This window comes from Dendropsophus ebraccatus, chromosome 14 (assembly GCF_027789765.1).
Source record: "Dendropsophus ebraccatus isolate aDenEbr1 chromosome 14, aDenEbr1.pat, whole genome shotgun sequence".
Taxonomy (NCBI): Eukaryota; Metazoa; Chordata; class Amphibia; order Anura; family Hylidae; genus Dendropsophus; species Dendropsophus ebraccatus.
The window spans coordinates 71,972,839-71,989,239 of record NC_091467.1 but is presented as its reverse complement, the minus strand read 5'-3'; the positions used below and the strand labels follow the sequence as shown (position 1 = coordinate 71,989,239).

At 45.9% G+C, this 16,401-nt stretch overlaps 2 protein-coding genes across 4 annotated transcripts in view; one reads left to right on the top strand and one right to left on the bottom strand.

Moving 5' to 3' along the window:
- Nucleotides 1–16,401, top strand: part of SLC39A11 (solute carrier family 39 member 11) — a 420,528-nt gene that overhangs the window by 45,593 nt on the left and 358,534 nt on the right. The gene's annotated exons all lie outside the window — the stretch shown is intronic.
- Nucleotides 8,402–12,279, bottom strand: LOC138772388 (protein kinase C delta type-like). Of its 2 annotated transcripts, XR_011359758.1 has the most exons (7): nt 11,718–12,279; nt 10,091–10,344; nt 9,886–9,948; nt 9,265–9,744; nt 9,117–9,160; nt 8,968–9,003; nt 8,402–8,933 (listed from the first exon to the last, which is right to left on the bottom strand). XR_011359758.1 is itself a non-coding variant. In XM_069952750.1 (6 exons), the coding sequence occupies exons 1-5, from the start codon at nt 11,949–11,951 to the stop codon at nt 9,136–9,138; spliced, it is 1,056 nt and encodes a 351-aa protein (XP_069808851.1). In that variant the 5' UTR covers nt 11,952–12,279; the 3' UTR covers nt 8,402–9,003; nt 9,117–9,135. The 2 variants fall into 2 exon arrangements, 1 of the variants encoding a protein (XP_069808851.1); XM_069952750.1 differs by having other exon boundaries at nt 8,402–9,003.

Below are 16,401 nucleotides of genomic sequence, written 5' to 3'. Positions count from 1 at the left end.
GAGGTGGAGTGTATACAGTATTGGGGCTACCTGCAAGTTGGGGGAGTGTATAGAGTAAAGGGGCTACCTACAAGTGGGGGGAGTGTATAGAGTATGGGAGCTACCCACAGGGGTGGGGGGTGTATACAGTATGGGGGCTACCTGCAGGGAGGGAGTGTATACAGTATAGGAGTACCAGAAACCTCTTCTGTGTTGTCCTCAGCAAGGATGAAAGGTATTGCCTAAGAGGGCCAGATTATGATGATGCAGAATTGTGTATGCGCTTATTATTATAAGCTGCAGGTTTTCTGCACACACACACACACACACACTTATGGTCTGCAGTCGGCGGTGGGGGGACCCCAAACTACACACTGCAGGTATACAGGACCTCCACTTTCAACACTGTCAATGTTGTATATACCCAGCCTCAGCATAACACTACCAGTGTTGTACATAACCAGGCTGTATATAACACTGACAATGTTGTATATAACCAGGCTGTATATAACACTGACAATGTTGTATATAACCAGGCTCTGTATAACACTACCAATGTTGTACATAACCAGGCTGTATATAACACTGCCAATGTTGTATATAACCAGGGTCAGTATAATACTGTAAGGCTGCGTTCACACTACGTATATTTCAGTCAGTATATTTCAGTCAGTATTGCAACCAAAACCAGGAGTGGATTAAAAACACAGAAAGGATCTGTTCACACAATGTTGAAATTGAGTGGATGGCCGCCATATAACAGTAAATAACGGCCATTATTTCAATATAACAGCCATTGTTCTAAAATAACAGTAAATATTTGCCATTAAATGGCGGCCATCCACTCAATTTCAACATTGTGTGAACAGATCCTTTCTGTGTTTTTAATCCACTCCTGGTTTTGGTTGCAATACTGACTGAAATATACGTAGTGTGAACGCAGTCTTAGTGTTGTATACCAGACTGTATAACACTGCCAATGTTGCATATAACCAGGCTGTATATAACACTGCCAATGTTGTTTATAACCAGGCTGTATATAACACTGCCAATGTTGTATATAACCAGGCTCTGTATAACACTACCAATGTTGTACATAACCAGGCTGTATATAACACTGCCAATGTTGTATATAACCATGGTCAGTATAACACTGTTAATGTTGTATACCAGACTGTATAACACTGCCAATGTTGCATATAACCAGGCTGTATATAACACTGCCAATGTTGTATATAACCAGGCTCTGTATACAGTCTGATCACATGATGACATCTCAGTTTGGCTATTAGGTATTTAGGATGTTTAAAGTTTTTAGTTTATTTGTAACCTACAATTTACATAAACAGTGCTGAACTGTCTGGGTATATAGCATATAAAGGGATATATAGGGCTTCTGGTAATTTCCCCTTAAACAAAAAAAACAAGGCCATAGATTTGCCTAGTGGGCGACATTGGAACAAATCTAATTAACACACTGACTCTTTATACCCGGGCAGCGCCAGGTACATTTTCTAGTAAAATATAAAATATAAAGATATAATATATATAGGATTGTCACATCTGTAGGGGAGCAGTGAGCCCTACCTTACCCCGGCCCTCTGTCCCTTCCTACTTGAACATACTGCCCTAGATAGCAGCCCCAAGGAGTCAGCATTATGCATCAGAACCAGGAGAGTACGTGATCGGTAAGAAAAAGAACTCAAGGACGTGAGTCAGGCCAAGGCGTGAAAGCCAGGATAACACTTCAAGAACAAAAATAGAGTGAGAAGCCAAAACCAGAAAGCACGGCAAGGGTCGGACACATACAAAGGAAAGAAATCGTTAGGCAAAAGCAAAGTCGGGAATACAAGCCAAGGGGTCAGGATTATTTTAAGGATCCAGTGAAAACCATGATTAATGCGGTTCAAAGCGGGGTCACGACATGACCCCTCTAAGAGCCCCCCTTCTTCCTACTTCAGGACATACAGGTACGTGATGGGAAGGGGTTAATGAGGTTATTAGAAATATTACTACTAAAGGGGAAATTCAAGAAAAGCACATTGTTTGATTTTTAAATAATTGTCACCAGGTACAAAATTGTAGACCTGCACAAGGCTGGGATGGGCTACTGGACAATAGGTAGAAGGCTTGGTGGTGCAATTATTAGAAAATAGAAAAAACACAAGATGACTGTCAATCTTCCACAGTTTGAAGCTCAATGCAAGATCTCACCTTGTGGGGTAAGGAAAAGATCAGGAATCAGCCCAGAATTACACAGGAGGACCCAGCCACTGACCTGAAGAGATCTGGGACCAATGTCATGGATTAAAATCCTGCAGGGCATGCAAGGTTCTCTGCTCACACCAGCTTATGCTCAGACCCGTTTGAAGTTCACTAATGGCATGGGAGAAGGTCATGTGGCCACATGAGACCAAAATACAATTTTTTGGTATCAACTCCGCTACTCGTATTTGGAGGAAGGATAAGAACAACCCCAAGAACACAGTCCCAACAGTGAAGCATGGGGGTGGAAACATCTCACTTTGGGGGTGCTCTTCTGCAAAGGGAACAGGATAAATGCACTACATTACAGGGAGGATGGATGGGGCCATGTATCACAAGATTATCCCAACCTCCTTCCCTCAGGGCATTGAAGATGGGTGGTGGCCAGGTCTTCCAGCATGACAATGACCTGAAACTCACAGCCAAGACAACTAAGGATAGGAAGGTCACTGCCCCGAATCTCCGATGTACCGACATGTTGCATACAGGGGCAATTTTGCTATAAGGCCACTTGTGACTTGGCCTCTCGTGGTGCCCCCTGCTGTTGAACCGAGGTAGGCAGGAACAGGGACAGCAAACTTGTTCCTCCATACTGCAGGTGCTGTGATAGCATGTATGAGGATGGAACGCCATAAACCTCTCCTACCACTAGAGGGAGTTGCAATAGTAATTCAATTATTTTTTTTAATGCTTTTGTTAAAAATGTAAGAAATAATCTCTGCCTTATAGATGCATGCAAGAACTGGAAACTGTAAAGATGAATGAGCGGCTGTGCTATAATACAGAATTAGCGGGGGGAAAAAAGTCATATTTGACCTAATAATATAACATTTCCTACAATAAATGAGAGTTGTTACGGAAATGTATTACTTACAAATCATTATTTTATTAATATATACATTTTTTTTTATTTCATTACGTTCACATTTACACCTTCTTCCAACAAACATTACACTTTACGGCAGCAGATTTGTTTTTTTTTTTAAAACCAGAAACCATAGATGTTTCTTAAAGCGACAACTCAATAATTTATAATATATTTCAATAAGGATTTTTTACAGATTTAGCATTTCTCATTAAAAAGCACCTGTCATGACAGGCGCTTCCGGGTTAACAGTGAGAGCACCATTAGATACAATGGGGGTCGCGCACATTATTATATGATTGCATGTGTATTAAGGGGGAGACCCAAACCTCCGGATTAGCAGAGGATCTCACTGCTACACTTTAAGGTTAACAAGAAAAATTTGCATTGAATCAACAGTGTATCTGAAACTTCATATAGTGCTGGTATAAAATCCATAAAATCCACACCAGGGGTCAATTCACACATGAATTCTAACTGCTTTTTCCTTATTTGGTAATATATATAGTAATTATATGTGGATATATATATATATATATATATATATATATATATATATAAATTAATTATAGGCTGCGTGTGCCACCAGATGCTGCTCCCTGTGATGTCACCGGGTAGATTTCCTCCATGATGATGGCTTCTTACAGCTACTCTCCCCCCCCTAATATCTCTATAGAACCTTTGTATACACATATTACAGGATGAAGGGGCTCAGTAAGGGTACTATTACACTGAACGATAATCATCCCGATTCGGGCCGATTATTGCTCCATGTAATAAATAAAACGATCAACCAGCTGATCGTTGATATAGGTTTGGACCTATAATTGTCGGGCGCCGACCGCACATCGCTATGTGTATTAGCGGTGCGTTGCCTGTGGCTGACGATATACATTACCTATCCAGGCTGCAGGGCTCCTCTTGCGGTCTTCTCCTCCCCGGGTCCTGAAGGCTCCAGCTTTAGAGCCGCTCAGCCAATCAAAGGCCGGGACCGCCGCGGTCAGTGATTGGCTGAGCAGCCTGTCAGCTCAGACAGACTGCTCTGGAGCTGGAGCGCCTGGGACCCGGGGAGGAGAAGACTGCAAGAGAAGCCCTGCAGCCTGGATAGGTAATGTATAAAGTTAAGCAAGGACATCGGTAACAATGTCCTCGGAGCCCTTGTTAAACGATAATCGGGCCGTGTAATAGGCCCAGTAAACTAGCGCCGATCTAGCACATCGGCGCTCGTTTCCAGTTATTCATCAGCCTGTGTAATAACACCCTAAGGGTGGCGCTGAAGGTCTATAAGTGTCGGATGGGGTCACACAGCTCATATAATGACCGCAGCCCAGCCTCATAATCCACACAGATCCTGAATCTATTACTCTATGCATCACTATATACTGATCATTATTACCCAACATTTTACTTTAATTAAATGTGTAATTTACATTTTACACATCCCCCACCCTCCATATCCAAGTAATGTTGAGAATCCCTTGCAGCTCATCACCCGACTGGCTTTGCTGAATCTCTCTGCCAAGTTTGTGTCACGGCCGTAGACTTCAGGTCGTCTGATATAAGGAGATTATTACCAGCTGTGATTACATCCAGTAATATGTCTGCAGGACCCTTTCTTTCAGATGCTTCCCCCCCCCTAGCGCTGACTATTACGTCATCGCCCCAAGATTCAGAGGCTGGTATAAGACTGCTAATAGTCCTGCCGATGTCTGGCAGCGGCCTCATTGCTTTACGTTGTTCTCGTGTAACGGTCTGTAGATATGTCACAATATCAGAGAGGGCTGCAAGTAATATCCCTGTAATCACATCCACATCTATATTATGTGTGGTATCATGTCCCCCTGTGTCCTCATCACCTCCCCCCTCCTCAGGATCACACACATCACCTGTGTCTGGATCCTGTAAGACAGTCAGTGGATCCGCCATCTTACACAGCTGCTCAATGTGTTCCATCTTAATAGACAGCTTTATACTCTCCATTTGTAGCTTAAAGATCGGCAGTGACAGCTGCTTCTCCTGCCAGGAGATCTCTTTCAGGAGTTTCTTCTCCAGGTTGTCCAGGCATGCCCTGATGGCTGTTAACAGGTCGGAGACTCTCTTCTTTTCTCCAGAAGCTTTTTCTTGAGCTTTTCTCCTGCGCTCCTTCGCAATCTTGACACTTTCCTCGGTCTCCTCTATCTTTTTGTTCAGTTTCCTCAGAACACTTCTCAGTTTCTCCTTCTTCTTCTCCGAGGCCTCCTCCAGCTACTCCACCTGGTGTTGTCTATGTTCTTCTGCTGAGCAATAGACACAGATATAAGCGGCGTCCTCGATGCAGTAATATTCCAGGATCTTCTCATGGATGGAACACTTCACAGCAGGTGGCTCCTCCACAAAACGTTCTGCTACGTTATGTAGAGCGATGTTCCTTATCAGTGACGGCCGCTGTGGAAACTTTTCTCTGCATTCAGGACAGGAATAATCTCCAGACCCGTCCTGTATATTCAGGAACTGATCAATACATCCCCGGCAGAAGTTGTGTCCACACGTCAGGATGACAGGATCGGTAAAAGTGCTCAGACAGATGGGGCAGAGCAGATCGTCCCTAAGATCAGCAGACGCCATGGCTGACACCACCGAGAAGCAGAGACCCAAATGTGATCTTTGTCACAGGCAGCCGGGTGTGCTCCAGTATATTCTGCTTTATTATAGGTTTTATCATCTTTTTTCCCTCCCGTCTTCCTGTTTTGTAAACTGCTGAGGGCAAAGTCAACACTTCTCGTATTACTGTATCTTCTGATAAGAATCTGTTGTTATATACGTCTGTGTTTTATCAGTGAGGTTAGTAATAATTTTGCATTTTTACAATAACTTTTTAATTTTATTTTTAACATTCCAAAATATTAAGATATAATAAAGGGGTATAAAGATGATCCATACCCAGGAGAAATAACAGATGGCCCAACCCGAGCAGTACAAATGCTACGAATATTCCCCAGTCACAACCACCAAACCATATCCCGACTTCATCCAGATACTAAACAGGTGTTCACCATTACTTAAAATGGCCCCGATCCACCTCTTTCAGGGGCCACCCACGACTACCCCTCCGCAGGCTGCCACGACAAAATACAGAAAGCAATAGACAACCACCCACCCGGCAAAAGTTTTCACAACAGGGTGGGCGCGTAGGCGGGCTATCTTGGGTCCAGACGCATGCAGGATAAGGTAAGCCTTTCCCCAGCCTACATATACCCCTTTTGCTTTCCACTTGCCCTACTTCATGAACTCCTCTCCTATAGGCCCCTGCAGTATCTGCATGCCCCCTATCTTGCTGCTCTCCTCCCCTGACCTGCTGATCACCCCTGCCTCAGCCTTCACCTCCAGAACTTAACCCCTTATTACCCACCCAGTCATATACAGTAATCCACTATACTGCGTCTGTCTTTGCCCTCCCTTCCATAAGGGAACAGTGAGCCTTACCTGAGCCCAGCACACTGTCCCTACCTACTTGGACGTACTGCCCTAGATAGCTGATCCCAACTGGGCGATGGTCATCAGAAAGAGTGGTCAGCATTCCACGTCAGGACCAGGAGAGTACGACAAAAGCAAAATCAGAACTCAAGGACATAGTCGGGCCAAGGGGGCAAAACCAAGATAACACATCAAGAACATAAACATTGGAGAGTCCTCCAATGTCTATATAATGCATGTCAGCATTAGAATACCCTGAAGAGCCTTTGCTCTCTGGGCACTTGTGGCAGCCAGGATCTTCTAATTCCATCATGCAACCTCCATGACTTAAGAATTCAGGTACACTGAATATAAAATGTCTACGCAAAATGCCAGGTTTCTGTCATGTGAAAAATTCAGACTAATCACATTTACACTCAGGTTACATAGTAGTCAGTACACGGCGATCATTGTTACAGGGATTGTGATTAATCGCATATACAGTTCAGCTCATCTAACAGGATCTCAGTGTTCATCAATTGCAGGGATCCCTGGCAAGTCCGTGTTGTGCACTGCATGTGACAACAATCTCCATTATTCTTCATATGTCTGCACAGTGGGGTTAGGGAGGCAAAATCGAAGCCTTTATTTAAAAAAAAAAAAAAAAAAAAGAGAGAAACATGTAAGTCCGGCTATGCCTTGGCACAAGCATAGCTTATATAACTGTTATATGTGATGAGACAGAGGGTAAAGTTTTTGGCCACCGTTCTAAAAAATATGTTTGGCACAAAGCCAACACTGCACATCATGAGACAACTGGAAACCCTATAGGTGCGTAATGGTTCATAGTACTGATCTCAGTGCAGCCCCTCTCTACCTGATACAGACTGTCTTATGGCTTGGAATTTTCTTTGGTATCCTCCTAACCTTTTGATGAAATAATTCAGACATCCTCTTAGTGAATGTGAAAGTACCTTTTATTTCTTTCTGTATTTAATTATATCTTTCTCCTTCTTATCATCAATTCTGCTTTCACATCCTTACTTTTTCCTTTATTACTTGTTGTGGTCATTAATTAACCAGCTGTTTCCTCCATACCGCAGGTGCTCTAATAGTGTGACGTCTCCTTGTGTATGTGGTGGAGGAACGACTGTCATAAACCTCTCCTACCACTAGAGGGAGTGGCACTATGAGACGTGTATCTTTGTATAATAATTTAAGTAGTCTGTGCATGATCACTGACGATTTTATTCAAGCAATGCATTTTAGCTCAACCTTCCTGCACCTTCATCAGGTCTAATATCTATAGGATTGTTAAAGACAAGTTGTTATTGCTGGATCTTGGTGATTTGGTCACTGACTGATATACTGTATGTAAAGGGCAGGAAAAAACTGTACTCTAAAGGAACCACCTGTGGATGTCATATAAAGATATTTGTGGGGGTCGGCTATCACCTGAGGCTTGAAGGCCTCAGCTGTTCCACCTGGGTCCAGCTCTTTCAAGATTGACCATGTATGAGACCCTTGTGCCCCTTTAGGTTATGTTCCTGGTGCCCCCATAATATTTCAATGTTAGTAGAAGGCTCATGTCAGACTTTACTATGGTGCCCCGTTTCCTCTATGTAACCACTGGGCGGATTGTTAGGTCTTCATGCAGTAGGATACAAGGTGATTACTAGTGGGGACCCCTTGTTATAAAATACCAGAGACCCCGTCAGGCTCTGTTTACACCACATTTGTGATTTACATCTGACATACATGATTGTAACACCTGGAGAATAAGACATGGGCGTCTACACAACATTTACTACATGGGCAACCAGTGAAATAAAGACAAGGACAAAGATCTTGGGGGGTAAAATAAAGAAATTTATTTATAGATAGGAGAGGGGTGAATATATCTGGATGTGTATGTGTATATACTAAGCCTAGTTATGGGCCACGTTGATCCTGGGGAAGGCGAAACCCCCTGAGAGGAATGGGCCAATTGTCCTCAGGGGGAAAAATTCCTTCCCGACCCCAAATCTGGCGATCAGAATAAATCTCAGGATCGGCTCAAAGTCTAATCTATGTGTGTGTCTATACCTATCATGTAGTGTGTGATCCGGATGTGATGTGTGATGGGTGCAGTACTTACCCGGCCTGTGCTGAGGTGAGTTCAGGGATAATGGCCGCTACTCAGCGCCCCAGGGATACAAGATGCGGCTATTATTCCTGAACTCACCAGATGGAAGCACAGGCCGCTCCTGGGGGCGTAGAGGATCTTCAGGCTGCAGTGATGACAGATGCCAGCCCGGGATTGGAGGATGCCAGGCCAAGGGCCTGAGGCAGCAACACGTTGGCAAAGGGTGGCATGATGATGGTACTGATGAGAGATGATGGTCCAGGGCAGCCGAGGTCACGTACAGCAGAGATGTCAGATGCAGGTCAGGAGGCTGGAAGCTCTGGGCAGTCGGCTCATCCTGCAAGACATAAGAGGAAGACGTGTGATAAACTTCTATCATTGTAAAGACCATTCCCTAAGATAACAGAAGCCCCAGTAGATGTAAGTCTTGTATGTATAGCGGCCACTTACCAGATGGTCGTGGAATCCTTCACAGTCGAGATCTTCTCATCCATCTAAGGAGAAGTAGAGACAGAGTCATTGGTAGAGACAGAAGACAAGGACAATGATGGTGACTGCAGAGTAAGAAGAACATCTGATGAGAGGAAGAGGATCTTACCGGGCCCAGCATGGTGACATGTAGTTATACTCAGGCATGGGGTGAAGGGGCTCGGTGTCTTCTGGCCACTGCAGATGGGGAGTTTGCAGCTCTGCCTCGTACGGCTTCCATGGTGGTCGGACTCTCCTGTTCTCCAGTTCCTCCCAGCCGATGATGGAAAAGAAGGGATGCTCTCTGATGTTTCTGGCCACATCCAGGCGCTTCTCGGGATCACTACACATCAGCTTCCAGATGAGATCTTGTGCCAGTTGTTTCTCTTCAGCGTCGGCCCGAGTTGGAGGTGTGGGCTTGTCGGTGGTCTTTTTCTGGAAATAGAAATAGCTGAAGTCATCCTGGGGTTGTGGTCCTGCCATCCTGGCCATCACAAACCCCAGGCACCACCAGTCTTCTGCTGTGTTGGATCCCTCTCTGGCCATGCCCAGGTCGATGATTCGGATGTGGCCATCTGCATCCAGCATAACGTTGTCCGGCTTCAGGTCTCTGCAAGGAAATAAGGAAAGAGAATGAGAACTGTGCCGAGTGATAGAGGAGACAAGGATGGGTCACTGCAAGAAGAAGAATGGTCACCGGTCAGGACTCCAGGAAAGCCGGAAGAGAGAGAAGGAGGAAAGTTCTACTTACTCGTGGACGATGTTGAGTCCATGGAGGAATTGGAGGCCGCATATCATCTCTGCTGTGTAGAATCTTGCAGGAAGGAACAGAGAGTTGTGTCAGTGCCATGAAATCTTATACCCACCCGCCCTCTGCTAGCTACACCTGTACCTACCTCGTCTTGTGCTTCCCATCCTCCACCCCTCGGTTTCTGATGAATTCCCCTCTACCTCACCTTACATTGCCGATGTTCAGGCAGCCGCACATCTCGACCAAAGCCTCCAGGCTGCCGCCGGGCAGATACTCCATGATGAGATAGGCGCGCTCCTCAGACTGCTGTGCGGCATAGAGTTGGCAGATGAATGGACAGTCTTGGGCCGCAAGGAGTATCTGCCGCTCTCGGATGATGGTTTCTTCCTCGTTCCTCTTCTTGTCGATGATCTTGACGGCCATCTTGATGTTCCGGCCAGGAACCGATGCCAGGACCACCTGAGGAAACAAACGGGGAATGTTTAGGAGAAGATGGGGGTCGTCTTGCTATTCAGGTGTGAACTGCGGTTGGTAAGTTGGGTAGTTACCAAGAACCTACAGATCACAAGAACTGATCTACCAGCCCAATGCCGGATATTTAACCATTTAGATCCCACTGTCACTTAAAGGGCATTACAGCATTACAGCACAGTCATTGCTCCGTACATTTATAAATAAATCTCATAATATTATAACACTTATAACAACCCCCCACCCACCCTTTCCATTTTTCAAATAAAAAAGGTTAAAACGAACAAGCACATTTGGTATTGATGCCTTAAGAACGTCCAAACTATTATGTATCATAGATAAAGGACCAAATGCTGGAATTGTGTTTCCTTTTGTTCCCTCAAATCCCACTGAAAATGAATAAAAAAGTGATCAAAAGGTCTACACAAACATTAGATCAATAATATCCTACAAAAAGGAACCTGACACTAAATATTAGCCTCATGGTGCGTTTACACAGGCAGATTTATCTGACAGATTTTTGAAGCCAAAGCCAGGAACAGACCATTAACAGGGAACGGGTCATAAAGGAAAGACTGAGATTTCTCCATTTTTCAAATCCATTCCTGGTTTTGCCTTCCAAAATCTGTCAGATAAATCTGCCTGTGTAAACGCACCATTGGGCGGTAACAATATTCACATTTAAAATCTGCAATCAACATTTTTGGTGGTTTTGTCCAATTTTATTGTGACTGTTAAGAGGTTAAAGGATTAAAGGGATTTTCCACTATTATCATTAATACAATTAACAAAAATAAGTGAACCCTTTAGAATCCCCTGTATTTTTGCCTGTAGTCTGATTGCTGGACGTATAGACATATAGATAGAGGTGATAGAGATCGGGCAGCAGTTACCATAGCAACCAGAGTCCAGTCATTATTTTTCAAAGGCCATTTTTAAAAATGAAAGCAGGAATCTGATTGGTTGCTATGGGCAACTGCTCCCTTATAATAGCCCGTATAGCGGCCCTACACCTGACTATGGGGATAAATGGGGCAGAGGAGCTATGGGGCATACAGTAGGGGTCAGGAGGGCAGAGAAGTATCCGGATGTCCTGTCTGTTATCCCATAGAGGGAATATAACATCCATCCGATATAAAATGGCTGATAACAGAGAACAATAGCTGGGGATGGAAATGTAGGGGAGATTTATCAAACTGGTGTTTATTTTCAAGGAAAAGGGAATTTTCCAAGGAATTTGTGAAGAAAGAAAAGTGAAATCTGCTTGGTTGCTAGGGGCGACAGCGCCAATTCTACTTTACACCAGTTTGATAAATCTCCCCTGTAACGTTCAAAACGGAATAAGAAGCTCCAGCACTTACTTTGCCGAAGGCGCCCCTACCCAGGACCTGGTGGACGTTGTAGCGGCTGATGGGGTAGGGGCGGGGTGCTGCAGGCTCCTCATCCTCCAATCCGCTCTCCTCGGCTCCTCTCCTCCTCTTCTGGGTCTTCTCCTCTCTCTCCTCCTTCCTCTTCCTCTTCTCGTTCCTCGGCTTCTCCTCGCAGTCTTGTCCAGTGGACGCCATGTCTTCCAGTCTTCTCCAGGCCGTAGACATCAGTCTTCTTTCCTCCAGCGACGGATGAAAGTAAACAGCGGCAGTTGGTGATGCCACCTGATGTCAAAGGTCATGGAAGCCTCCGGTGGCACCAGCCTGGCAATGGCCATAGCCCTGCTCTACCCTATACACTGTGATGTGGGCATCAGGGGTGACGGCCTAGTGTCCAGAGGAAGGAGAGAGAATCATGGCGGCTTCTTCTAGTATTATTAGTAGATAGGGATGGGGTGAGAAGACTGGGATATTGGGGCTGCCACTGGTGTCTTATATCTATATAAAGGATTTATATTAGTTTATATAAGGACACTAGCTGACTGTATATAGGAGATATAACAGTATATATAGGGGCACTAGCTGACTAAATAGGAGATATAACAGTGTATATAGTCACAGAAGCTGACTATATAGGAGATATAACAGTGTATATAGGGGCACTAGCTGACTGTATATAGGAGATATAACAGTGTATATAGGGGCACTAGCTGACTATATATAGGAGATATAACAGTGTATATAGTGTCAGTAGCTGACTGTATATAGGAGATGTCACAGTGTATATAGGGACACTAGGTGACTGTATAGGAGATATAACAGTGTATATAGGGACACTAGCTGACTGTATATAGGAGATATAACAGTGTATATAGGGGCATTAGCTGACTGTATATAGGAGATATAACATAGGGGCACTAGCTGACTGTATATAGGAGATATAACAGTATACTGTATATAGGGGCACTAGCTGACTGTATATAGGAGATATAACAGTGTATATAGGGGCACTAGCTGACAGTATATAGGAGATATAACAGTGTATATAGGGGCGCTAGCTGACAGTATATAGGAGATATAACAGTGTATATAGGGGCACTAGCTGACTTTATATAGGAGATATAACAGTATACTGTATATAGGGGCACTAGCTGACTTATATTGGAGATATAACTGTACATGGGGAACTAGCTGACTGTATAGAAGCTATAACAGTATATATAGGGGCACTAGCTAAGCTATAACAGTATATATAGGGGCACTAGCTTACTGTGTATAGGTGCTATGTCCATGACCAGGGTCGGGTGCACCAAGATAGCTGCCATCTTGGTGTACCAAACCACGGACATGGATACCTCTCTCAGCACAGAATTGTTTTCTTTTCATCATTTATTCCTCTATAAATACACAGACAATCATGACTGAATTTACCCTTGAGGAAGTCCCCCTAGAGGGACGGAACGCGTGGGGACTGGTGGCACCCGGTCACAGTCTGCTCCAGCCTTCATTACTTGGTGATATCCTTTTCCATTGCTCTTCCCTCGGCTTGATTTGCACACTTCATACGTACACACTTACTTTATTATTTGGCTCCGGTGTATACAGCCAGCACTTTCTGGTGATATAGTTGGGGAGCATTATATTACTTATCTCTAACTACAGTCTATATCTATGGTTATTGTGTTACATAGGGGGCAGACATCTGTATTTATGTGGCAGGGTCCTGGGATCTGTCTAACACCTTGGACAATCCCTTGTGGTGCTATGTATGGCTACTGGTGATACTGCTGTGACCCCGATCACATAAGTTACATATGGCAGGAGTCAGTTCTGCTTTCTGGCCGCCCATTGTTAGAGGTGTCAGGATGAGGCACAGTCCTTATGGTGATCCCCGTAGTGTGAGGTAAATGTGTGCTCAGTGTATCCTGGTGGGCAGGGGGGCACAGAATGGTGAATGGTACCAGTAATAATAATGTGATCACCACATCCACTAGTAGAAGAAGACGTGTGAATAGAAGGAAATAGTAAGATAATGTGTAATAGAAACCACAATGCAGCATGAGATCCATCATATGGGGACAGTGCTGGCAGCAGGAGGACCCCATGGCTTATTATGGGGTCTGTCAGGATGAAGAGATGTGACGGTGGTAATAGTGTCACCTGCAGAGGGAAACATTGTGGCAGCAGCTCCAGGGGAGAAATATCATTGTATTTATTGTGTTTATTAAGACTAGTATCACAGCCGCAATGTTACTGCTGAGAATGAAGATTCTTCATCCGCTTCATTTACTGACCCAGAGCCGCACTACAACTGCCAGCATGGACTGGCACAGGCTGTAATTGGCTGTCTGGCATTGGCTGCACTCGTCTCCTCTGGTCACCAGGTGGGGGCGCTCCATGCCCTGTATCTGGTGCACAATGTACAGGAGGATGGAGATGCTGCTCTGCTGTCCAGATTCCTGTAGCGCTTACCTGCTGTTATGTATAGGACTAACCTTATTTGTATTACATGTATATGACTGTGTCATTGCCACTAGTGGGATATAACAGGGGGCAGTATTAGGGTAACCATTGTCACTAGAGTGGTACCACAGGGGGCCGTATTTGGGTGGTCATTGTCACAAGTGTGGTATCACAGAGGTCAGTATAAGAGTTACAGACATCAGTGGGGCACCACAGGGGGACATATTAAGGGGGCCTTGTCACTATTAGGGTACCACAGGGGTCAGTATTAGGGTGGTCATTCTCACTAGAGGGGTACCACAGGGGGCAGTAATGGAGGTGTCATTGTCACTATTAGTGTACCACAGGGGCAGTATTGGAGGGGTCACAGTCATCAGTGGGGTACCACAGGGGGCAGTATTGGAGGAGTCACAGTCATCAGTGGGATACCACAGGGGGCAGTATTGGAGGGGTCACAGTCATCAGTGGGGTAGAACAGGGGGTCAGTATGAGAGGGGTCAGTTACTAGTGGGGTACCACAGGGGGCAGTATTCTTTATAACAGCAGTGCTCTATGGGGGAGATTTATCAAACATGGTGTAAAGTGAAACTGTCTCAGTTGCCCCTAGCAACCAATCAGATTCTACCTTTCATTTTCCAAAGAGTCTGTGAGGAATGATAAGTGGAATCTGATTGGTTGCTAGGGACAACTGAGCAAGTTTCACTTTACATTATGTTTGATAAATCTCCCCCTATGTTCGTTGGGGATGGCAGTACTCTGGGGACTACATGGCGCTATTATTAGGGCACATACTAAAACTGTAAAACTTTAATAACTGGGCAGAGATCAGCTATTTCACCATCATGCCCGCTGCTCGAGGTATCTGGTCAGTGACGGGTTATGTCCCGGGGCCCATATACTAGACTATCCGTGCTGTGTGGCCTCTCTGCTACAGTTCTGCCGCAACTTGCACAAATCACCTCAGTCGGACTTTGACATCACACAGGTCCTACCGAACCTGCAGGGGAAGAGGAGGGGCTGCAGATATGAGGGGAAGGGGACCGGGAGCATAGGCTGGGGTGAGGGTGGTTCAGGGTGTGTACGGTGAGGTGAGGGGGTGCAGGGTGAGTGTGTACAGTGAGGTGAGGAAGTGCAGGGTGAGTGTGTACAGTGAGGTGAGGAGGTGCAGGGTGAGTGTGTACGGTGAGGTGAGGGGGTGCAGGGTGAGTGTGTACAGTGAGGTGAGGAGGTGCAGGGTGAGTGTGTACGGTGAGGTGAGGGGGTGCAGGGTGAGTGTGTACAGTGAGGTGAGGGGGTGCAGGGTGAGTGTGTACAGTGAGGCGAGGGGGTGCAGGGTGAGTGTGTACAGTGAGGTGAGGGGGTGCAGGGTGAGTGTGTACAGTGAGGTGAGGGGGTGCAGGGTGAGTGTGTACAGTGAGGTGAGGAGGTGCAGGGTGAGTGTGTACAGTGAGGTGAGGGGGTGCAGGGTGAGTGTGTACAGTGAGGTGAGGGGTGCAGGGTGAGTGTTTACGGTGAGGTGAGGGGGTACAGGGTGAGTGTGTACAGTGAGGTGAGGGGGTGCAGGGTGAGTGTGTACGGTGAGGTGAGGAGGTGCAGGGTGAGTGTGTACGGTGAGGTGAGGGGGTGCAGGGTGAGTGTGTACAGTGAGGTGAGTAGGTGCAGGGTGTGTGTGTACAGTGAGGTGAGGGGGTGCAGGGTGAGTGTACAGTGAGGGGGTACAGGGTGAGTGTGTACAGTGAGGTGAGGGTGTGCAGGGTGAGTGTACAGTGAGGGGGTGCAGGGTGTGTGTGTACAGTGAGGTGAGGGGGTGCAGGGTGAGTGTACAGTGAGGGGGTGCAGGGTGAGTGTGTACAGTGAGGTGAGGGGGTGCAGGGTGAGTGTGTACAGTGAGGTGAGGGGGTGCAGGGTGAGTGTGTACAGTGAGGGGGTGCAGGGTGAGTGTGTACAGTGAGAGGGTGCAGGGTGAGTGTGTACAGTGAGGTGAGGAGGTGCAGGGTGAGTGTACAGTGAGGGGGTGCAGGGTGTGTGTGTACAGTGAGGTGAGGGGGTGCAGGGTGAGTGTGTACAGTGAGGGGGTGCAGGGTGAGTGTGTACAGTGAGGTGAGGGGGTGCAGTGTGAGTGTGTACAGTGAGGTGAGGGGGTGCAGGGTGTGTACAGTGAGGTGAGGAGGTGCAGGGTGAGTGTACAGTGAGGTGAGGGGGTGCAGGGTGAGTG

Bases quoted from the DNA above. Each gene is read 5' to 3' on its own strand.
- LOC138772388 (XM_069952750.1), bottom strand. From the start codon at position 11,951: ATGTCTACGGCCTGGAGAAGACTGGAAGACATGGCGTCCACTGGACAA. The intron at 10,345-11,717 runs GTAAGTGCTGGA...TTGTTTCCTCAG, and splicing joins GTAGGGGCGCCTTCGGCAAA to GTGGTCCTGGCATCGGTTCC. The intron at 9,745-9,885 runs GTAAGTAGAACT...ATTTCCTTGCAG, and splicing joins GGACTCAACATCGTCCACGA to AGACCTGAAGCCGGACAACG.